At 47.5% G+C, this 24,413-nt stretch overlaps 1 protein-coding gene across 1 annotated transcript in view; it reads left to right on the forward strand.

Annotated features, from left to right (window-relative positions):
• The window catches only part of PTH1R (parathyroid hormone 1 receptor), a 136,074-nt gene extending 112,248 nt beyond the window's left edge, over positions 1-23,826 (forward strand). The window contains exons 7-13 of the mRNA XM_083406555.1: positions 2,742-2,895; positions 8,045-8,105; positions 8,736-8,802; positions 14,597-14,691; positions 17,862-18,003; positions 18,120-18,161; positions 20,834-23,826. Coding sequence (XP_083262681.1) covers positions 2,742-2,895; positions 8,045-8,105; positions 8,736-8,802; positions 14,597-14,691; positions 17,862-18,003; positions 18,120-18,161; positions 20,834-21,196 — 924 coding nt within the window. The 3' untranslated portion in view covers positions 21,197-23,826. The remainder of the gene's footprint in view (positions 1-2,741; positions 2,896-8,044; positions 8,106-8,735; positions 8,803-14,596; positions 14,692-17,861; positions 18,004-18,119; positions 18,162-20,833) is intronic.
• Positions 23,827-24,413: the final 587 nt, after the last annotated feature.

Here is a 24,413-nt window from a genome sequence, read left to right on the forward strand (position 1 = left end):
TTTCTAGAAAAAGAGGTGCCAAAACTCACCCTGAACACCTCCTCCTATCATGGCAATGGAGAAGTACCAGAATCTACCTGGGAGGTGCCAGAACAGAGTTCCGGCTGGAAAAAAAAGCACCGGCTGAACCTCACCAAAACTCAGTTCCTGCGCCTCCCAGTTGGGCACCATAGCCATTCTTAAGAGAACAAGGGAGGTGTTCATGGTGAGAAAAATAGTGGTTAAAAAAAAATAGTTCTATGCTTCTCGATGAAGTACTTCCTGTTATCTGTCCTGGATCCAGTGGCGTAGCATGGGGGGTGCAGGGGGGGCCGGCCGCACCGGGCGCAACATCGGGGGGGGGGTGCGCTCGCACTCGCAGCTCTCTGCCCCTACCTGGCTCACTCACTCTCTCTCACTGCAGTGAAAAATCCGAGCCGCCGGGTCGCCGCCCACTGTGGAAGGGAGGGTGCCAGGCGTGCGGTGCAGTGCGGAGAGAGAGCGAGGGACTATCTGGGGGAGGGACAGCGCAGCGGGGGGGGCGCAAATTACTTGCCTAGCCCCGGGTGCTGACAACCCACGCTACACCACTGCCTGGATCTTCCAACAGGAAGATGAGAGATCTCCTGGATGCATCTTAGCATATGGTTACCGGCGACACTTTTTTCTTTTTTTTTTTTGAAGCTGAGTAGCAACAGGGAGTCAGTAGTGGGGATGGTGAGGCAAAAGACCCTGGGCCCAAGGACACATGCAGATTGTATAAAGGTGCAAAGCCCTTCTTTCACACCCTGTGAATCATAAATGCGCAGAGTTTTTTTAAAAAACTGGGCAACTCCTGAGCCTCCCCCGATCAGTCAAAACAAAGGAGGAAGGGGGCAGGAGATCTGTACCACCGGACACCCCCAGTTCCCCTTCAGCAGTGGTGGCAGCAGCCGCAATCAGCAGCCTGGGGTCAGCCTGGTAGCGCTGTTGGCTCTGGCTGGCTTCAGGAGCTGCTTGCTGCTGTGGTGCCCACCATGTGTTGCGCACAAGACACATCATATGGGGACTTCTGGTGAGGAAAAATGGTGGACGCCATGGCAGCGAGCAGCTCCTGAAGGCAGCCAGAGCCAAATGCGCTACCAGGCTGACTCTGGGCTGCTGAGGCTGCCGCTACCACGTTTCCCAGGGACAGATTTACAAATCTGGGGACATTCCAGGGATGGAATTTTTCCGGGGACCAGGGACGTCTGGTAACTCTACCTTACCAGTGGTGTAGAGCCAGTGTGGTGTAGTGGTTAAGAGTGGTAGTCTCGTAATCTGGTGAACTGGGTTCACTTCCCCGCTCCTCCACATGCAGCTGCTGGGTGACCTTGGGCTAGTCACACTTCTTTGAAGTCTCTCAGCCCCACTCACCTCACAGAGTGTTTGTTGTGGGGGAGGAAGGGAAAGGAGAATGTTGGCCGCTTTGAGACTCCTGAAGGGGAGTGAAAGGCGGGGTATCAAATCCAAACTCTTCTTCTTCTTCTTAGCAGTCAGGGGGATGGTAGTGGGGACGAACAGCAGGTTCCTCAATGGCCTTGATGATGATGATGCCAGTGGTGAGGTCTTAAAGAACCCAACTCTGTATAGAATAAAAGTATAATGCACACCGAATGTCCCACGGCAATTCGTATTATGACTCAAAATAATATCGGCACAAAGCATAGGCGTACAGTCGCAAGAAACCTGAAAAAACATGTACAGTGGTGCCCCGCAAGACAAAATTAATTCGTTCCGCGAGTTTTTTCGTTCTGCAAGTTTTTTCGTCTTGCGAAGCACCACTGCATTTAAACACTGACAGGGGCGGGGAGAAGCAGGACGTTAATTCACAGGCTGACTGACTTTCCAGCGAGCGTGGCACAGAAGAGGAGACTCCGGAGGAGGAATGCTGCTGGCGGGGGTAGGAGAAAGGCGAGAGGGGCCGACGCGGCTCCCCCATTCAATCGGCGCCCCGAGAGCAGGCCTAGCGACTGCACCAAAAGCGCAGCCGGGCGCCTCAGGGCGCTTTCCTGAGGCGGGGAGGAGGTCTCTGCTGCCGCAGCCGGTACCTCAGACTCACCCGCGTTGTGGCCACCGTGCGACGCGGCTGCTGGAGGGCAGCGGGGCTCAGGAGCACGACTCGGCGGAACCGGCACCAGGGAGAGAGAGGCGCTGGTGGCAACGGCTCTCTGAGGGGAGTGCACAGCGGCGCGAGGCACCAACCGTCAGCGGGAAGGTGGGAGGGAGCCGGAGGAGCGGGGAAGTGCGGGGGGGAACAAACCGCTCCTCCGCGAGCCGCCATGACACGAGAGGCAGGTCCGTTTCGTCTTGCGAAGCAAGCCCATAGGGAAATCTGTCTTGCGAAGCACCTCAAAAAACGAAAAACTCTTTCGTCTTGCGAGTTTTTTGTCTTCCGAGGCATTCGTCTTGCGAGGTACCACTGTACATGGTCTTGCAATTTGCTAGTCAATATAACCAAGATTGAGAGTTCAACCTTGTAGGTAAGGACTATGTACACAAAGGACTCCAGCCAGCAATGAGACGTCCATTTAAGGGCTTCGTTTCATATGCCTTCTTCAGGTCGGTCCAGATATATTGATAAACGTCAAGTTCGTGCTCATAATTGGACCAGCTCCTGACTTGCATGGGCACTCAGCTCCTAGTATAATGTTGGCGATGAGGTTGGGTCTTGCCAAGAAGATTGTGGCCGTTCTAAGTGTTCTGCTGTATTAACCTCCTTTCCTTTCTCTGGTCTCTCTCAGGTGGGTTGCAAGGTAGCAGTGACCTTGTTCCTTTACTTCTTGGCCACCAACTACTACTGGATCCTGGTGGAAGGCCTCTACCTTCACAGCCTCATCTTCATGGCCTTCTTCTCGGAGAAGAAGTACCTTTGGGGATTCACGTTATTTGGCTGGGGTGAGTCTTGCTTCCCGTCGGCCTTACTCAAAGGCTCAGAGTTTCCTGGGTGGTTTGAGAGATTACCTGGTCGAGGAGATAGATGGGGCATGTTTGTGGAGCGATGTGGATATGAGAAAATGGACTTTTAGCAATGTTGGGGAATGATTTGAGAAAAAGAAATTGGTAGTTCTTTTCCCTAGGAGAGGACAGCAGATGAGCCCTGGGTTTGGATGAGTAAGAGATGATATTTTGTTTAGTAATTATCCTTCCTCTTTTCACTTGTGTGAGAATGCAGGTACCTATTTCAGCAGAGAAAAAGCGCCATCTGTGCACAGGTTTTCTCTAGAAGCTGTTTGGGACAAGGTTGCATAATCTTCCAGAACAATTATGATATCTAAGGATGCCTAGGCAAACTTGGGTTGCTTTCTCCCTTTTTATGTTTCCCTCTGAACAAAGAAATCATGCTCAGACTTTTATGTAAACAAGAAAAGACAGTGGTACGTCCGGTCGAGCATGAGATCCATTCCAGAGCTCTGGTCGGATCCTGAGGAATTCACAACCAGGTGTGCCTGTTCTGCGCATGCGCACAGTGCAGTAGAGCTCTTCTGTGCATGCGCGCCGGGCGAAACCCGGAAAAATACTTTTGTGTTTGCCACAAGCGTAACGCAAAGGATACGCAACCAGAGGTGTACGTATCCAGAGGTACCACTGTACAAGGTTTACTCACATTAAAAGTCTTGTCAGGCTTCAACAGATGCAGGGATGAAAATCAGGCAGGCAATAATTCTTAAAAGCTAGAATAGTCCATAGTCCAGTTCCAAATAGAGTGTGCTATTGGGAGGAGAGCTCCATTGCAGGTAAGAGACAGAGTGTGTAGTAACAGAAAGAAGAATATTAAGTTTTTATTTTTCCCCTTCCTGCCACACAAGCTTAGGAAATATGACATCATAGAGTCCCCTGTTTGTGACTATCAATTACACATTTGTGATTTGCTGCATCACATTTGTGATCCCCCTCACAATTCCAGGACCTTTATGAGAATGAAATAAAAATGGATCTACTCTGAGTAGGGCTAACATGGGATACAACCCCAATACGTGTTTCTGAATACCTTAGAAGCTGTGCTAAGGGAGTCCACCTATCGCTAACTGTGATCACTCCATGTTATCAGAATTTCTATACGTTTCTGAGGTGATGTGGAGCTGAACAACAGGGAAGCCATTTTTCAACAGTGGCAACAAACCCTCAGGAACATATTGTAATGGAAACACAATTGTGTATGGAGGGGCAGCTTTGTTTGGTCTTAATAGCTAAAACAGGATAGCAACGGGTAGATATTTCATCGATAACTTTTGATGTCTTGTGGCTACCACGGCATACCTATCTGCTTGGACGGAGGCTAGAAAACAACATTTTGGGTTTAGAATATAGTCAGTAAATGAGACGGGTGTTTGCTGGGGCGCGGAATGGGGTCTCCAAGGGTACGTTGCTTGCTTTGGGAAAAAACTGGGGAAGCCTTCAAAAAAGCAAGCTCCATCTGCGTGTTTTCCTTCTCCGCTTGTATATTTTCAAATAAACCCATGTGGCAAAAAGTAAAAACAGTAAGAACACACCAGTCTCTTGTCCCAAGCAAGCTGAACTGGGCTATGTCCCTGCAATCTCCTTCAGCTCAGGGCATCGGGCAGGTACACAACGGGGCCTGCATCTGTCCAAAGAGCGTAAGACAAGGTCGAGGAGAGAGCCAGGCTGCCATTTTGAAAGCAGCCGATGTCCCTTGTTCTCCTGGGTTTGTCAACGTCACAAGGCAGGCTCACCTCAGCCGGATTGTGGGGTCCTGAGGCAGCCCCTCATCCTGATTTCTCCCACCCATTCCCTTTCCCCTCTTCCTTCCGCTCACGTCAAGGGGGGGCGGCAAGGTCTATTTGAAGTAAGCAGGGGCTGCCTCGGGTACGCCTGGAAGAACGGCAACCTGCAATTTTCAGAGGAAGTAGAGCTGCTGTTGAAAACAGGATGTGGTGATGAAGTGTGCGCAGTTCATTAGCTGGAGCCGTTCCGTTTCCATGGAGTGGCCCTTCAGGGAAGGGAAGGAAGGTTTTCGAAATAGCATAAGATCATCAAGTGCAAGGAGGGTGCGTGGCCACGATAGCGGACGACTCAGAGGGCTTAAAAGAGGATTAGACAAATTCGTGGGGGGGAAGGTGTCAGTGGCTGCCAGCCATGGTGACTATGTCTGCCTCCACAACTGCAGACCTTCCAGGTGTCCCTGTTTTCCAGGGAGAGTCCTGGATTTACAGAAGCCGTCCTAGTTTCTGATTTGATCGTGGAATGTCCCGCTTTTCCTTAGGACGTCCCTGTTTTCCTTGGAGAAATATTGGAGGGTATGGATAGGACGTCCCTGTTTCATTGAAGAAATATTGGAGGGCATGGATAGGATGTCCCTGTTTCATTGAAGAAATATTGGAGGGCATGGATAGGATGTCCCTGTTTCATTGAAGAAATATTGGAGGGTGTCCCTGTTTCATTGAAGAAATGTTGGAGGGTATGGATAGGACGTCCCTGTTTCATTGAAGAAATATTTGAGGGCATGGATAGGACGTCCCTGTTTCATTGAAGAAATATTTGAGGGTATGGATAGGACGTCCCTGTTTCATTGAAGAAATATTGGAGGGTATGGATAGGACGTCCCTGTTTCATTGAAGAAATATTGGAGGGCATGGATAGGACGTCCCTGTTTCATTGAAGAAATATTGGAGGGCATGGATAGGACGTCCCTGTTTCATTGAAGAAATATTGGAGGGCATGGATAGGACGTCCCTGTTTCATTGAAGAAATATTGGAGGGTATGGATAGGACGTCCCTGTTTCATTGAAGAAATATTGGAGGGTATGGATAGGACATCCCTGTTTCATTGAAGAAATATTGGAGGGCATGGATAGGACGTCCCTGTTTCATTGAAGAAATATTGGAGGGCATGGATAGGACGTCCCTGTTTCATTGAAGAAATATTGGAGGGCATGGATAGGACATCCCTGTTTCATTGAAGAAATATTGGAGGGCGTGGATAAGACGTCCCTGTTTCATTGAAGAAATATTGGAGGGCATGGATAGGACATCCCTGTTTCATTGAAGAAATATTGGAGGGCATGGATAGGACGTCCCTGTTTCATTGAAGAAATATTGGAGGGCATGGATAGGACGTCCCTGTTTTCATTAGAGAAATATTGGAGGGAATGGAATAGGTTGTCCCTATTTTCATTGAAGAAATGTTGGTGGGTATATGCAGTTGGAGGCGCAATGCTTCTGAAAACCAGTTGCTGGAACCCACAGAAGGAGAGTGCAAGCTTGAGTTCTTTCCCAGATGCATTTGGTCGACCACTGCGAGAAGAGTTTGCTGGACTAGATGGGCCATTGGCCTGATCCAGCATGCACTTCTTAGGTTCTTAAGGGAGGGGAAGTGTCTTCTCAGTGGCCTTTTCATTCTGATTGGGCGTCTCTAGGACACTGGAGGCAGAGACCCCTCCTGGTTCTTTGACCCCCTGCAACCTCAGACCACTGCCCCTCTGAGTGCACCTATCTAGTCATTTGGCCCTTTCCTTGGTTCATTCCAGTTATGGAGAGTGAGGAGGCAGCCCAGGGCCTCAGTCCAGTATATCTGAAGGAGCGTCTCCACCTCCATCGTCCAGCCTGGACACTGAGGTCCATCTCCGAGGGCCTTCTGGCAGTTCCCTCCCTGCGAGAAGCCAAGTTACAGGGAACCAGGCAGAGGGCCTTCTCGGTAGTGGCACCCGCCCTGTGGAACACCCTCCCACCAGATGTCAAAGAGAAAAATAACTACCAAACTTTTAGAAGACATCTAAAGGCAGCCCTGTTTAGGGAAGCTTTGAATGTTTAATAGGTTATTGTATTTTAGTGTTTTGTTGGAAGCCGCCCAGAGGGGCTGGGGGGACCCAGCCAGATGGGCGGGGTATAAATAATAAATTATTATTATTATTGCTAGCAGCGCCCCCTTGGCGAGCTTCAGCTGAGATGACCTGACCTTATAGGACCTGCATTGTACACACTGTGTTTATAGACTGGAGATGCACAGCGCATGCAATGTGGATGCTATAGAAGTCAATTTCGGCGGTGCTACCCGTTGAGGTTTTCTGGAAACGGGGCAGTGCATGTGTCTGGGTGTGCAAGAGGGGGCCTGATCAATGGAGAACATAGAAATACAATCTGTGCCCACGAACACCGCTCTTTTCAGTGTAAGGTAAAGGTAAAGGGACCCCTGACCATTAGGCCCAGTCGTGACCGACTCTGGGGTTGCGGCGCTCATCTCGCTTTATTGGCCAAGGGAGCTGGCGTACAGCTTCCGGGTCATGTGGCGAGCATGACTAAGCCGCTTCTGGCGGACCAGAGCAGCGCACAGAAATGCCGTTTACCTTCCCGCCAGAGTGGTACCTATTTATCTACTTGCACTCTGATGTGCTTTCGAACTGCTAGGTTGGCAGGAGCAGGGACCGAGCAACGGGAGCTCACCCCGTCACGGGGATTCGAACCACCAACCCTCTGATTGGCAAGTTCTAGGCTCTGTGGTTTAACCCACAGCGCCATCCACGTCTCTCTTTTCAAAGTGTAAGCAGCAGCAAATAGAAACCCTCCAGGTCTCTGCCCCAAGGATCTTACACATGTAAGGGGGAGATGTCAGCAGTTTTGTGCTTCAGTTTTGGCTCTGAGGGTGGGTCGCTCCCAGTGGTACCAGTGGTTTGCCTGCCCTGGGTCCCTGCAACCCATGCTACACCACTGGAGGAACGTTTTCACCTGGTGCCTGAAGATATGAAACGAAGGCGGCAGGCGAATCTCCCTGGGAAGAGCATTCCCCTTGATGGGGAGCCACCACAGAAAAGGCCCTGTTCTCGTGTTGCCGCCCTCTGGGCCTCTCGTGGAGGAGGCGCCCGAAGGAGGGCCTCAGATGAGAGTCTCAGGGTCCGGGTAGGTTCATACGGGGAGAGGCCATCCTTTTGCTATTGCGGCCCTGAGCCGTTTAGTTCCGGACAAAATGAAAACATGTCAGAGCTAAGATGGACCCTATGGTCTGACTCAATATAAGACAGCTTCCTATCTTCCTGCAAAGTGACACTATAATTTCCCATTTTCACCCGTCTCAATTCCTTTTCTCTTCCAGGGCTCCCTGTTGTGTTTGTTACATTCTGGGCGACGTTAAGGGCGACATTTGCAGACACAGAGTAAGTCTATAAGCTACTCTCTCCCTTTCTTAAAGAGCCCGGGGCTCTATCCCAGCTCTTCTGCCTGGACACTGAGGTCCAGCGCCAAGGGCCTTCTGGCGGTTCCCTCCCTGCGAGAACCTAAGCTACAGGGAACCAGGCAGAGGGCCTTCTCGGTGGTGGCACCCGCCCTGTGGAACACCCTCCCAACAGATGTCAAAGAGAACAACAACTACCAGACTTTTAGAAGACATCTGAAGGCAGCCCTGTTTAGGGAAGCTTTTAACGTGTGACATTTTAATGTATTTTTAATCATATATTCAACACACAAAAACAGTGACAATTTGTTGTTGACAAAGGGCAGCTGGAGATATATAGGGCCCCATTAGCTCAGGGCCTCATCAAACCTAAATCCGGCCCTGACTGTAATTGGGGCCGGCCCACCCAAGAGGCAACTGCCTCGGGCGGCAGAATCCATGGGACAGCAGAACTCAGTGTAGATTTTTATCCCTCTCTGCTTCCTGAGGTTGATCTTCACTTACTCTTCCTTCCCTGGCAAAGGGTGGGGGGCACTGTTTTGTGGTTCGCCTCAGGGGCCAAAATGCCCTGACTCTCACTTTGGCCTTGACAGCATCCCTCTTTCCTCCCCAGGTGCTGGGATTTAAGTGCTGGCTACTTCAAATGGGTTATTCAGGTGCCTATCCTCATAGCTGTCATGGTAAGTCGAGAAGACTGGCGTCGAGAGAGGAGGAGAATGGGAGATTCTTAGTCTGGGAGGGGGGCTAGAAAGCAAACAGGGGGTGGGAGCAGGATGCAGCCAGGAACAGTGTGAAAGTTGTTGTTGTTGTTGTTGTTGTTGTTACTTATTGAGTTTGCAACGTTCTTCTAAGTGTTCACTGTGGTTTCTGCTTATTAAAATGATGCACTTTTGAGCCAGGTACAATGGTACCTTGGTTCTCAAACTTGGTCCGTTCCAAAACCAAAGCGTTCGAAAACCAAGGCGAGCTTTCCCATAGAAAGCAATGCAAAACGGATTAATCCATTCCAGACTTTTAAAAACAACCCCCAAAACAGCAATTTGACATGATTTTTACTCTCTAACGAGACCATTGATTCATAAAATGAAAGCAAGAATCAATGGACTGTACTGTAAAATAAATAAGACAGTATAGTAGATGATAAAAATTTAAAAATTCTTACCTTCATTGATGATAATCATTGTTTGGATGGGGGGCTTTTATCCATTTCCGCAGTCAAGCAATCAGTCAGTAGCTGAACTGGGTTCCACACAGTCACAAAAACAAATTAACCGAAAAAGCCTCAAAAACGCAAAATAAATAGCAAAAACAAAAGCGGCAAACTTAATCCGTTCTGGAAGTCAAACGAAATTTTCAAAAACCAAGTCGCAGCTTCTGATTGGTGCAGGCATCCCGAAAACAGTAGCCAACAGCAGCATCGGATATTTGGCTTCCAACAAGAATTCAAAAGCCGGAACACTTACTTCTGGGTTTTTGGCGTTTGGGAACCAAGGCGTTTGAGAATACCACTGTCTTTGACAAATATTCCATCTGCCTCATTAAGAGTCACTTTCACAGAAGTATGCTTTAAATCTGTTATTTTTATTATTATTATTACCCTTATGCGTTAATAACGTTAGCCAAGTTAGAGGCGACATGATTGAAGTTTATACAATTTTGCACAGCATGAAGGTTTTCTCCTTCTCTTGTAACATTAGAACATTTGAACATCTTATGAAGCTGAACATTGGAAGATTCGGGACAGAGGGGGGAAATAGACTAGTAGTTAAACTGTGGAACTCCTTGCCACAAGGGGAAGTGGTGGCCAACACCTTCAATGGCTTTAAAAGAGAATTGGCCTGGCCCAGCACGCTCTTCTTCTGTTCTTAAATCACTCTAAACCAGTGGCTCTCAACCTGTGGGTCCCCAGATGTTGTTGGACTACAACTCCCATCATCCCTGAGCTTGCTAGCTAGGGGTGATGGGAGTTGTAGTCCAACAACATCTGGGGAGCCACAGGTTGAGAAAGGCTGCTCTAGACCATGAGGACTAGAGTAAGATTACCAGATTTTTTTTTTTTAACACTTTTCAATTTCAATAAATAGATGGATTTTGTCACGGGACTGATTTGTAAATCCGGGGACTGTCCCCAGGAAATGGGGACGTCTGGTTACCTTAGACTAGAGCAGGCGTCAGCAAACTTTTTCCGCAGGGGGCCAGTCCACTGTCCCTCAGACCTTGTGGGGGGCGAGACTATATTTTTTGGGGGGAATGAACGAATTCCCATGCCCCACAAATACCCCAGAGATGCATTTTAAATAAAAGGACACATTCTACTCATGTAAAAACACGCTGATTCCCAGACCGTCCGACGGCCAGATTGAGAAGGCCATTGGACCGGATCCGGCCCCCAGGCCTTAGGTTGCTTACCCATGAACTAGAGACGCTTTATTTTCAAAAGGACCATCAGTCAGAAGCAGATGCATACCATTCCCAGCTGTCTGTTGCACCAAAAGGCTTTGCAATATCCCCCTCTCTATTTTTTTAAAAAATAACTTTTTATTCAAAATTAAAACAAAACATATTATCCAGAAACATATCATCCTTATTTCCCCCCATTTTTCCTCCCTCCCCCTCCCTCCCCCCACAGAACCCACCCACCCCCCAACTTCCCTCAGTTCCAGTCTTTGATTTCTCTAAAAATGCTGTTTTCTGCATGTTACACAGTTGTATAGATCCTCAAACTATTTAGCTGATTATTATCAATAAAAAGTTTGTGGATGTTTATTCAAAGCCAGCCAAGGAGTCCAGTTCGCTTTGTTGTGTCTTCAAATACCGCATTTTTCGCTCTATAAGACGCACCAGACCATAAGATGCACATAGTTTTTGGAGGAGGAAAACAAGGAAAAAAATATTCTGAATCTCAGAAGCCAGAACAACAAGAGGGATAGCTGCGCAGCGAAAGCAGCGATCCCTCTTGTTGTTCTGGCTTCTGGGGTAGCTGCGCAGCCTGCATTCGCTCCATAAAACGCACAAACATTTCCCCTTACTTTTTAGGAGGGAAAAAGTGAGTCTTATAGAGCAAAAAATACGGTACTTTGTAAAGGGTTCCCATTCATCTTTAAAGTCACAGTTATCCTTGTCCCGTAGCTTGTATGTCAGTTTTGCCAGTTCTGCATAATCCATCAATTTTTCCTTGCCATGATTCTTTAGTTGGGGTTTCTTTAGTCTTCCATCCTTGTGCTATTAAAACTCTCGCAGCCGTTGTCGCAGACATGAAGATGTTTTTCAGCTTTTTTGGCAGATCTTTCCCTCAATATCCCCCTCTCTAGTGACCTCCAGCCCTCTCTACTCTCGTGGGCCTGCTGTCTGTTTGTCTGTCTGTCTGTCTGTCTCTCGCTCGCTCCAGATCAGACAGAAGCCCCGACAGCAAAAGGGCATCTAAGAACGTCTACGCCAACAGCAATCCGAACATCTTGCACTCATTTCCATAATGTATTCCGAGTGCAGAACAGCCGATCTCTCTCTCTCTCTCTCTTTCTTTCTTTCTTTCTTTCTTTCTTTCTCACTCCGAGGAAGCCTTTTCGGCTTCAACACAGAGAAACCTCAGCCGCGGTTTTCTCTGCTCTACTGCAAAAGAATTCTCCCCCTTTCCCTCCCTTCCTCACCCCGGGGCACCCCGAAAAGAAAAGGGAACAAAACAAAACTTGACAGGAAAGAGAGGTCACGTCAGGTTTGCAAAATCTCCCCCCTAAATGTTTTTGAGCTATTTTTTTTTTTAAGGAAATTTGCCAAAAAAACCAACACTTCTGGCATGGGTTCTCCTGGACATTTTTACCGTTTTTTTCTGAAAATCCACCCGGACACTGTTTCTGACAGATGAATCCTAAATAAGTCCGGGAAATTCCAGACCTATGGCAGCCCTAAGTCAAGGCTACCAAAGTGACTAAACACTAGGTGGACCACAGCTCAAACACTGAATAGGAACATTTGCAAAAATGGTCCACTGCTCTGGGATTTTCTCTGAAGAACATCAACCCTTCATCCCATCTAAATCATTGTCTTCTCTTCTTTTCTTCTTCTTTTTTTCAAAAAAAAAAAATCTTTATTATTTTTCACATAGACAAATATACATGAGTTACATAACATATAAAACAGAAAACGATACAAATGAGTAGAAACAATAAATTAAGAAAAGATAAAGGAGCAAACATTAAAAAGTACATTCTATTACACTTACATGACAAATTAAAATATGTAACTTCCAATAGTTCTCATTATACTAGTTGTGTTATCTGTATTCTTTGCACAGATTCCTATTATTCTGCCTTATACATGTATATATGATCCACTAATATATTTTATATCATTCTTGGTTAACAGTATCGCTCTATTTCTGCAAGTATCTAATTATTCATACAATACATTTTTAAGTATTCCTTAAGTATTTTCCATCCCTTATATATCTTCTGGTTTGACACTCCTCTAATTTTTCCAGTTAGTTTTGCTAGTTGCAGGTATTCTATCACGACAGTTTGCCACTTTGTAATCTTTTTTTATTAAATGTTTAATAGTTACAGAAAAAGAAAAAGGAAAAAAAAAGGAAAAAGGAATAAAAATTTTAACAAGCAATACACCAAAAATAAGAAAAAAAACAGAAAAAACAATACATCAAAACAACAAGAAAAACAAAAAAAAAATTAAAAACACATCCAATATTTCCATATCTTTACCTTTCATTTACTAGTTTCATCGACCTCCTCACACCTCCCTTTTTTGTATTCTAGTTCATTAGCTATTTCAGCAAATCCTTTCCATCTTTCTCAATTTTTTGTGCTAAAATTTATCTTAACACAATCTAACTTTAAATTTTCCCCTTTAACCCCTTAACAATCAGTTTTTACTTAATTCTTTATAACATTTCTGCTAAAACCATATAACTTCATTCCAGCATTCTTCTAACATTCATTAATTTTGCAATATTTCTGTAAATATACTTTAATTTTTTTCCCAATCCTCTTACAGAGTTTGCCACTTTGTAATCGTTGGTAAGATTTCATTCTTCCAGTTTCTTGCCACTATTATTCTGGCTGCCGTGATTGCGCAAATCATTGTCTCCTCTTCATTGGACCATAAATTGGAAAGGCTTGTGGGCCCTGGCACTTCGCCGCACTCATCCTGCCAAATTCCTCCGTTTTCGTCCCGTCTCTTCCACCCTGCCTGGATTTCGAAGCATCCTTGTGTGGATGCGATAGGCACTGTTGTTGTTGCTTAGTTGTTTAGTCGTGTCCGCCTCTTCGTGACCCCATGGACCAGAGCACGCCAGGCCCTCCTGTCTTCCACTGCCTCCCGCAGTTTGGTCAAACTCATACTGGTAGCTTCGAGAACACTGTCCAACCATCTCACCCTCTGTCGTCCCCTTCTCCTTGTGCCCTCCATCTTTCCCAACATCAGGATCTTTTCCAGGGAGTCTTCTCTTCTCATGAGGTGGCCAAAGTATTGGAGCCTCAGCTTCAGGATCTGTCCTTCCAGTGAGCACTCAGGGCCGATTTCCTTCAGAATGGATAGGTTTGATCTTCTTGCAGTCCATGGGACTCTCAAGAGTCTCCTCCAGCATATAAACACACAAAAACTTTAAGATAGACAACCTTAGAGAAATGACCCAGAGTCGCCTGTGGATCCTAGTTTGGGAATTTTCTTAACAAACGAGATTGAATCAGGGGATGGTCTGCGCCTACAGATCTGTGCGCAGAATCTGGCGAAAATCCGGGTCGTCTTATGGTCTCTGCCTAACCAAGATGATTTATTTTTTCCTATAAATGATGTGTAATAATGCAAAGCTTTTTTTGCAAACTCTTTGGACTCTTCTCCTGCAATGCATTGCTGAATAAAGTCTGACCAGTTGGGGAATGGATGTGACTTTCCTTGAACCCCCCACAAGGGCAATTTCTCCCACAACAACTGACCCTTTTAGTAGTAGAAGCTGGAGAGGGGTTTCCAGGGGCCTCTATCCATAGCAATATTTCAAAACGTGTCAGGGAACTGCCATCAGAGCGGGAGGCGGAGAGGAGGCTCCCGGACGATGGTGGAGAGGGTCCTAGTAGGAGGAGGGATAGCCCATCTGCTGGGGAAGGTAATCAGCGTAACACCAGTGGAGTAGGGGAGGAGATGAAGGAATCGGAGAGGTGGCTCCAGGACTCTTCGCAGGACACCAGCGGAGAGGGGACGGGTACTCCGCTGCCCACACCCACTTTGCGCAGAAAACTTTCGCGCAGGCAACGGGGGAGGAGACTGGGCGTCAAACAGCTTCTATGCTGGAAGCGGTTTAAGAAACGCCCACTGACGGATTCTGCCAGCGACTGAGGCAGCCATGGAACTTGAGGCTGTCCTGACAGAAAGGGTTCAACCATGCAACCTAGCCAGGAGTAAAGGCAACTTACGCACGAGCAACCCCTAGAACCATTACAAAACGCTTTGTCTCTCTTTCTCCCCCAGGCAAATTTTATCCTTTTCATCAAAATCCTCAGAGTCCTTGCAACCAAACTCCGAGAAACAAATGCAGGGAGGTGCGACACGAGGCAACAGTACAGGTAAGTGCTTGGGGCTGTCCTACTCTGCAGGGAGGTTTCAGAGAAGGAGTGTACCCACAGCCTATGTTGGGATACTGCCAGGGAGACAAAGTCCATCATGACTCCACGTCATCTCCGGACGCCCATTGATCTCCCGTAGACACGCAGTATCAGCAATTAGCGACACGAGCTCCAGAAATAGCTTGCCACATTCCAGAGCCGTGCACGCTCTATCAGCAGATAAAGCACACAGCAAAAGATGCACTCAGGAGAGCATTATTTACAAGTTTATTTCTGCGTTGGTCAGAACAAAGAAAAACATGACTGCCTGCTTCAGTGTTCCGGCAGAGAGAGAGAGAGAAACGAAAGCAAAGACACAACAGAAACATCCTGTGAAACAGGAAATGCGCAGGCTGTGACACAAACATCCTGCTCCCTTTTAAGGTGGAACGGAAATATCCTAACAGCCTATCCATGTACTGGGAGCTGTTTAGACAAGGATGGGGAACTTATAGACCTCCCAATACTGCTAAACTAAGACTATAGTTCCCATCATTCCTAGCCATTGGCCATGCTGACTGGGGCTGATTGCAGTCCAACAACCCCTGAAGATGCTCTGTTTCCCAGTCCATGCACTACGAGACAGTATGATGGTGGTGCCAGCAAAGCCTCTGGCAGCGATTGGCTGAGCTACCCTGATGTCACAGAAGGCACAGGTTCCATTGGCTGAACTGCTGAATTATTGAACCTTTCCCATTCATTTGCCTATTATTATTATTATTATTATTATTATTGCTGAAGAATGCCTAGCCACACACATGCTGTTAGCAGAAGTCTAGTGTCCAGATCAGGGGTCAGCAAACTTTTTCAGCAGGGGGCTCAGACCTTGTGGACTATATTTTGAAAAAAAAATAATGAACCAATTCCTATGCCCCACAAATAACCCAGAGATGCATTTTAAATAAAAGGACACATTCTTCAGCTGTGATTCCAGCATGGTTCTGAAGGCAAGAGCTGTTCCACAGTGGAATGGACTCCCTCAGGAAAACGGTGGACTCTCCTTCCTCAGAGCTTTTTACAACAAGAAGCTGTGATTCCTGAATTGGAGGGGGCTGGACTGGATGAGCCTTGGTGGTCCCTTCCAACTCTACAGTTCTATGAACTTCCTAGCTCTCTGCCACCTACCAGCCAAGCCGCCATGTTGGTTCTTAAAAGGGTCCTCCTGCAAGCAGATCTCTGCTCAGCCTTAACCGACCGCAGCTACGTCTGAGTAATACTGGCAAATCTGGAGGTTTGCGTTCGTCAGATTGGCCGAGTTTGTTTAGAAGAAAAAGAAGGGTGGGGAGGGAAGAGAGAACCTTGAGAACTTGGAAGGAAAATGTTTAATTTAAAGCAGGAGTAGGGAGTTTGCACCAGCTGCCATTGGCAATAAAAAAACAAATGCCAAGCCTCGTTTTCCAGCCTCACCGAGGCCTATCATCTACCTATTGATTTATTACACGCTATTTGAGGCTTGTTACTCATTATGGTTTTGGAGGCTCTCGGCTGTTTTGTTTTGCTTTTAACGATGTTTTCCTCAACCTCCAGCCCCTATTCGCTGTGGAAGAGGCTGGGCCTCTGTGCGGCCGGTGCCCCTTAGTAATTGCATCCATGCTGCGGCAACCGTTGGCAGGGAATTTCCTGCCGCTCCCTCCTCCATCTGTCAGCATCATTTCCAGTCAGTGTTCCTTCGGGGAGCACCACTCCTGAATGGTACCAGATGTCCTCATCCGCTCAGATGTTCTGAGGCGCTTTCTGCTACCTTTGAGAGCCAGTGTGGTGTAGTGGTTAAGAGCGGTAGTCTCGTAATCTGGGTAACCGGGTTCGCGTCTCCGCTCCTCCACATGCAGCTGCTGGGTGACCTTGGGCCAGTCACAGTCTCTCAGCCCCACTCACCTCACAGAGTGTTTGTTGTGGGGGAGGAAGGGCAAGGAGAATGTTAGCCGCTTTGAGACTCTTTAAAGGGAGTGAAAGGCGGGATATCAAATCCAAACTCCTCTTCTTCTTCTTCTTCTTTGCTCCCAGTACGTTTCCGAGCACAATTCAAAGTGTTGGTGCTGACCTTTGAAGCCCTAAACAGCCTCGGTCCAGAATACCTGAAGGAGCGTCTCCACCCCTATCGTTCTGCCTGGACACTGAGGTCCCAATCCCAGATGTCCCAATTTGTCTCCCACACTCTGGACACCCAGAATGTGGATCAAAAGATGGACTTTTTTCATTCCACGCTGCGGCATGAGTCAGTTGGCTCACACCAGAGTGTGGGACCAGGAATAGAAGTGAAAACCTACCTTGTCTCTGCCCGTTGCTACTCTTGGTTCTCACCTTGAAAGCCCTAAACGGCCTCGGTCCAGTAGACCTGAAGGAGCATCTCCACCCCCATCGTTCTGCCCGGACACTGAGGTCCAGCTCCGAGAGCCTTCTGGTGGTTCTCTCCCTGCGAGAAGCTAAGTTACAGGGAACCAGGCAGAGGGCCTTCTCGGTGGTGGCGCCTGCCCTGTGGAATGCCCTCCCGTCAGATGTCAAGGAAATGAACAACTATCTGACTTTTTGAAGACATCTGAAGGCAACCCTGTTTAGGGAAGTTTTTAATGTTTGATGTTTTATCGTCTTCTTAATATTCTGTTGGGAGCCACCCAGAGTGGCTGGGGAAACCCAGCCAGATGGGCGGGATATAAATAAGAAATTATATTATTATTATTATTGTGCCCTTCCAAGGAACCTGTGAAGGACCTGGAGCAGAGAACCATAGAATTGTAGAGTTGGAAGGGACCACAAGGGTCATCAAGACCAACCCCCTGAAATGCAGGAATATTTTGCCCAATGTGGTGCTCGAATCCACATCCCTGAGTTTAAGAATCTCCGCAGTCTTTACAACCCTGGACAGCATTCTTTTTCCCCTGACCGTGCAGCTCCCAAACCACACACACAGACCATAAGTTAAAACACTCTCCAAAGTACAATGTTAAAATGCCATCAACGGGTCCTTTGAGAGATTATTTTTCTGGAGGATTCTCAGAAAATATAACCTCTGCTGTACTCTCTTCATCAGATCTCCGCACACCTGGATGTCGGTATTTCATTATGGTTCATGGTTTGGAAACGAATTCGGCTGCTCTTAACGTTTTCCCTTTCCTCTCTGCTCTTTTCTGCAGGAAGCTACTGAAATCCACCCTGGTCCTCATGCCTCTTTTCGGAGTTCATTATATTGTTTTTATGGCTATGCCGTACACCGAAGTGTCAGGGATCATCTGGCAAATTCAAATGCACTATGAAATGCTCTTCAACTCTTTCCAGGTATGGGGTTCTCTGTCCGGGTTCAATTCCAAACTCAAAGGATATCTGTGCTTAGCTGAAATAGCCATCTGCTGACTCAACGTTAACTTGTCGTTTCTTCTTCTCCTCTTTCCTAGGGGTTTTTTGTCGCCATTATCTATTGCTTTTGCAACGGAGAGGTAAGTTTCTCACAGCCTAAGTTACATCTTCCAGGGCCCAACGTGGGTGTGGATCATTTTCCTCCAATCTTCCAGGAAGAAGTGCTGAGTGGGCTGAAAGTTTCAAATGCTCCCTAATATTTGATTTTAAAAATACTATCTCCTGATATTCAGAGAGGTAGATCCGAGGAGGCCAAAATGGGGGTAGAGTGGGGGACAAACCTTTAAGAATCTGTCACGTTGAGTTGCGGTATAAGAAGTTAAGCAACCTTGCCACTGCTGAAAGGATAATCTTTGAGATTCCCGGGATGAAAGGAAGAGCCGGAAGAACCATTTTCGAGACTTTAAACACAAGATAAAAACAGTGACCTATGCAACTCCTTGTTGTTGTTGTTTAGTTGTTTAGTCATGTCCACCTCTTCGTGACCCCTGGACCAGAGCACGTCAGGCACTCCTGTCTTCCACTGCCTCCCGCAGTTTGGTCAAACTCATGTTTGTAGCTTTGAGAACACTGTCCAACCATCTCGTCCTCTCTCGTCCCCTTCTCCTTGTGCCCTCCATCTTTCCCAACATCAGGGTCTTTTCCAGGGAGTCTTCTCTTCTCATGAGGTGGCCAAAGTCTTGAAGCCTCAGCTTCAGGATCTGTCCTTCCAGTGAGCACTCAGGGCTGATTCCTTCAGAATGGAGAGGTTTGATCTTCTTGCAGTCCATGGGACTCTCAAGAGTCTCCTCTAGCACCATAATTCAAAAGCGTCAATTCTTCGGCGATCAGCCTTCTTTATGGTCCAGCTCTCACTTCCATACATCACTACTGGGAAAACCATAGCTTTAACTATACGGGCCTTTGTCGGCAAGGTGATGTCTCTGCTTTTTAAGATGCTGTCTAGCTTTGTCATTGCTTTTCTGCCAAGAAGCAGGCGTCTTTTAATTTCGTGACTGCTGTCACCACCTGCAGTGATCATGGAGCCCAAGAAAGTAAAATCTCTCACTGCCTCCATTTCTTCCCCTTCTATTTGCCTGGTGGTGATGGGCCCAGTGGCCATGATCTTTGATTTTTTGATGTTGAGTTTCAGACCATATTTTGCGCTCTCCTCTTTCACCCTCATTAAAAGGTTCTTTAATTCCTCCTCACTTTCTGCCATCAAGCTTGTGTCATCTGCAACTCCTTACCTGCACCTAAGAAAGAAATATAGCTCTCCTAAATGATGTGTCCATTTAACATATCTGTGCAGAATTGCACTTACCATTATTGTACAAGCATCTTCTCTCTGATGCCTGGATAGCTCAGTTGGTTAGAGCAGGACGTTGGTAACACCAAGGTTGCAGGTTTGATCCCCGTATGGGGCAGCTGCATATTTCTGCATGGCAAGGGGTTGGACTAAAGCAGCAGTTCTCAACCTGTGGGTCCCCAGATGTTGTTGGACTACAACTCCCATCATCCCTGAGCTCTGGCCTTGCTAGCTAGGAATGATGGGAGTTGTAGTCCAACGAGATCTGGGGACCCACAGGTTGAGAAAGGCTGGACTAGAGGATCAAGAGGGTCCCTTCCAGCTCTGTGGTGATGGTCTGCTTAGGTGAAATAGCCTTGGCCCATGTGCTGAATAGTCCCTGGTCCTGAATGGGGCAGCTGTGCCCCTGAAGGACCAGGTGCACAGCCTGGAAGTCATTTTGGACTCACAGTTGTCCATGGAGTCGCAGGTCAATTCTGTGTCCAGGGCAGCTGTCTACCAGTTCCATCTGGTACACAGGATGAGACCCTCCCTGCCCGCGGACTGTCTCGCCACAGTGGTGCATGCTCTGGCTATCTCCCGCTTGAACTACTGCAATGCACTCTATGTGGGGCTACCTTTGAAGGTGACTCGGAAACTACAACTAATCCAGAATGTGGCAGCTAGACTGGTAACTGGGAGCGGCTACCGAGACCATATAACAATGGTCCTGAAAAACCTACACTGGCTCCCAGTACATTTCCGAGCACAATTCAAAGTGTTGGTGCTGACCTTTCAAGCCCTCAAAGGCCTCGGCCCAGTATACCTGAAGGAGCGTCTCCAGCCCGGACACGGAGGTCCAGCTCCGAGGGCCTTCTGGTGGTTCCCTCCCTGTGAAAAGTGAGTTTACAGGGAACCAGGCAGAGGGCCTTCTCAGTGGTGGCACCCGCCCTGTGGAATGCCCTCCTATCAGATGTCAAGGAAATAAACAACTATCTGGCTTTCTGAAGACATCTGAAGGCAGCCCTGTTTAGGGAAGTTTTTATTTATTTATTTTTTAAATATTTTATTGGGTTTTACAATAAGTATAACACAACAAAAAGAAAAACACAATACAACATATAACAGAAAAATACAATAACATAACATATAAACACAAAACAACAACAACATATGGAAGAAAAAATGTAAAAACAATTTTTGTCTCATTAAATCTTTTTCTCTCATTAAATGGGTTTATCCAGCCACTTTCCCCAGTTTTTAACACCAAACTTAAAAACTTCCCGATTTAATGAGATTTAATAGGGAAGTTTTTAAGTTTGGTGTTAAAAACTGGGGAAAGTGGCTGGATAAACCCAGCCAGGGGTATAAATAATAATTATTATTATTATTATTATTATTATTACTATTACTATTAATATTATTATGTGTCCTTGTGTTGAATTTTTATTTTTAAGTAGACCTTCTCTTTCTCCTCCTCGCCAGGTTCAAGCAGAGATAAAGAAGTCGTGGAGCAGATGGACGTTAGCGCTTGACTTCAAGCGGAAAGCTCGCAGCGGGAGCACCACCTACAGCTACGGGCCCATGGTGTCACACACTAGCGTGACCAACGTCACCGCGAGAGGCGGGATCGCCCTGCAGCTCAATTCGAAACTCCTTCCAGGAGCCCTCAACGGACACCGGAACTTGCCGGGATACGTCAAAAATGGCTCCATTTCGGAGAACTCTATGCCTTCCACTGGACCGGAACAGTACAACAAAGATGAGGAGTACCTCAACGGGTCGGGACTCTACAACGGAGACCGGCCAACGGTCCTTGTGGAAGAGGAAAAGGAGACGGTGATGTAAAGGGGTGGGTGGGAGGAATGGTCAGACGTCCAAAGGATAAGTGACCCAGGAAACACTGGGTATCCACAGGAATCCCCGGTCAATCACTGAATGCCGAGGTTCTTCAGACGTTTCCCCCCCGGTTCTTCAGAACGAGGTATCGAGTTCTGCGGGGAAATGCAGGTCCGCGGTCCGGTCACACACACAAACACACACATACACTTTTGTTCCCTGGCTTGCTCTCTGGCTTTCTCACGGTGTTCATGAAGGCAAGGGCTCTCCAGACCCAGGAGAGCTCATCATTCCCGGTTAAAATGAAGGAGATCCTCCAAGTTTACAAAGACAGCACTCTGAGCTTTATCTGCCACTGAAATAGAAACGGAAGAAGATGTCGTGCGTCACGTTTTGGCGCCAAGAGAGTGAAGGGTAGAGCATCATTGTCTGGTGGTGGTGCAAGCTTGCCCCAAGGCCTTCCTGGGCCTTCCTGAACGTGACCGTTTCCCATGTTTATTGGAAAGAAACAGGGTTTGTCATGTGGTCGATCCATCCAAGAGGGGTTCAGCCCAATGAACCCTCATTTCTGGCTATCGCTAACTGGGGTCTGCTTCCAGGAAGGGCTTTAAATAGTTGTTCCTCCTTTGATTAAGGTCCAGCCCTCAAAAGACCTGGTTGCATGTTCCTACGGCAAGCAGGAAACCTTTCATCTGAACAACGTGGGGTTTTTACTCCCGGTAATTCACTTTAATAACAGCCAAATGGGAGTCGTGGAGGGTCCTTTGTCTGAGCAGAGCTGAAATTTTGAGTGAAAGGAGCCGGTGCAATTGGACGGAAGCAGCCGAGAGCTGGCAGCCCAGCTTTCACTGCAATCTCATCCATTCTGCTTTGTGGGTGGCAGGGGGGAATCTGTGCTGCCGAATTCTATGTGCTTTTTTGTCAGTTTGGCTGTCAATTTCGTTGCCGTCCGCCCAGCACAAAAGAATCCTGGTAGTCTGGTGGGCACCTCAATCATTCTTGTCCTCTCCCAGAATGATAATTTCCAAGATCCCTGGAAAGGGAGTGTCCTTGATAACCAATTTAAATCGGAAATGTAAAGGCACCCTGAGAAACAGTGGGGTCAGGTGGAAGTGAGGAGGGTTTGATAGCAGTGAGGGGTTGAGTTATCCTATGAAGAAGCGTCTCGACTGGCCCATTTTGCAGATCCAGGATGAGAGGGATGCCTTTGGCCTTCTGGATATTGCTAGACTACAATTCCCATCATCTGTACACACCACTGACCATGCAGGGGCTGATGGGAGATGTAGTCCGACAGGTTCTGGAGGCTCACCCCAGTACTAGATTGTGGGAGCCGCATTTTGGACCGTTGCGTTTTCAAGAGCTGCTGGAGCAAATATCTGTACTGCTCAGGTGGTCCATGGTATCCAAGGATGAAGGGAAGTTGGCTAAAAGTCATAGGAAGGGCAGAGGTGATGGTGCGAAGCAGGGGGGGGGTGGACCCAAAGTCCCCACCCAGGTTGGCCAAAGGTGCTGCTGGTCACCTCCACCTACCCAAAAAGCCATGCTGAATATCCTACCTCTGCTGTCATAGCACCTAATGGGGACAAATCACAAGACCTTTTTGGACATAGTGGTTCACGGTCGTCCAACAGCAGGGCCGGCCCAAGACAAGATGGCACCAAGGACAAGATGGCGCCCTCCAATTCCACTTGTAGAATCCAATGGGGCTGGCAGTGAACTCATACTTCCAGCACCAACAATGCGACAGCGTATCTCTACCATATTTGGGGGTTCAGTAGGCCATCTTAAGGGGTCCTGAGCAGGCTACCCTGGGGGACTTAGGGGAATGGTGGCAGCTGCTTCCTTGCCCCCGGTATCCTGGCACAGGTCAGAAATTTGTATACAGCCTTGGCCACTGGCAAAGAACCAACCTGATCTGGCTCGTCCAGGTAACTACCACTTGAAAACTGGTTGTGTGAATTGTTTCTAGAGATCTTCAAATTCCAGAGATTAGGGAGCAACTCAACCCTGTCCACATTTACACAGGTGTTAATCCCACTGATTTTAATGGGGTCATCGTCTTAGGATCATGGCCTCACTCGGGGTTGGAATTTCTGCCCTGCAGACACCTCTTGATTTTATACCACTTTGATGGTCATGGGCTCCCCTAAGGTATTCTGGGAGTTGTAGTTCAGCATGGAGCCTGAGAATGTTCTGTTTGGGATCCTGGGGCCCTTTCTGAGAACTACAATTCCCTGGTCAGAGGGAATAAATCCTAAACCAGATTCAGTATGTAGCACAGATATTCTCTGTGGGCAACAGTCAGCCTCTTTTGTCTTCTCCTTTTGCAACCAAGCCAAACTCCAGAAGTAAAAAATCCCTTTGCTAAACTGCAACTGATGCAAAATTTCCAAACATGCTTAATAATAATCAAAATAACTTTGCATAAAAAAATTAGGAAATCCCATATCTTAAAAAAATCCCTATTAAAATGAGTTCCGTTAATATCCTTCCTTCACTCCCCATGGGAGCAAATTCTCCAGCACCTAAGAGCCTACAGTCTTAGTTATTGTGGGAGAGAGTTAAAAAGACATTTAAAACTGGCATACACGCCTCAAGTGAATTTACTGTATTTTTCGCTCTATAAGACGCACTTTTCCCCCTTCAAAAATGAAGGGGAAATGTGTGTGCTTCTTATAGAGCGAATGCAGGTTCCTTGGCTTCAGCAATAGCAACGCGAAGCCTCCGAAGCGCAGAGGGAGAGCTCCCCCTGCGCTCCAGAGGCTTCGCGTTGCTTTCGCTGAAGCCCCCGGAGCGCAGGGAACTCCCGCTGCGCTCCGGAGGCTTCAGGCAGCTATCCGCAAGCCTTCAGAGTGCTGCAGGAGTTCCCGCTGCGCTCCAAAGGCTTGCGGATAGCCGCCTGAAGCCTGGAGAGTGTGAGGGGTCAGTGCACACCGATCCCTCTTGCTCTCCAGGCTTCGCTTCGCTGGAGAGGCGCTGCACAGTTTTCCCTCTCTGCGCAGCGCCCCTTCAGCAAAGCGGGAGGAGAAATGGAAGGGGCTCTGTTTCTCCTGCCGCTTTGCTGAAGGGGCGCTGAGCAGAGAGGAGGAGTTTTTTTTTCCTGTTCTCCCCCTCCTATGGTCCGGTGCATCCTATAGAGCGAAAAATACGGTACCTTAATGAACCCAAGAGCAGATTTGGGGAATAAGGAGTGATGGAGCTTGTAAAGGAAACCATGTCAGGG

Source organism: Podarcis tiliguerta, assembly GCF_965153285.1.
Source record: "Podarcis tiliguerta genome assembly, chromosome: 12".
In the NCBI taxonomy this organism is placed as follows: Eukaryota; Metazoa; Chordata; class Lepidosauria; order Squamata; family Lacertidae; genus Podarcis; species Podarcis tiliguerta.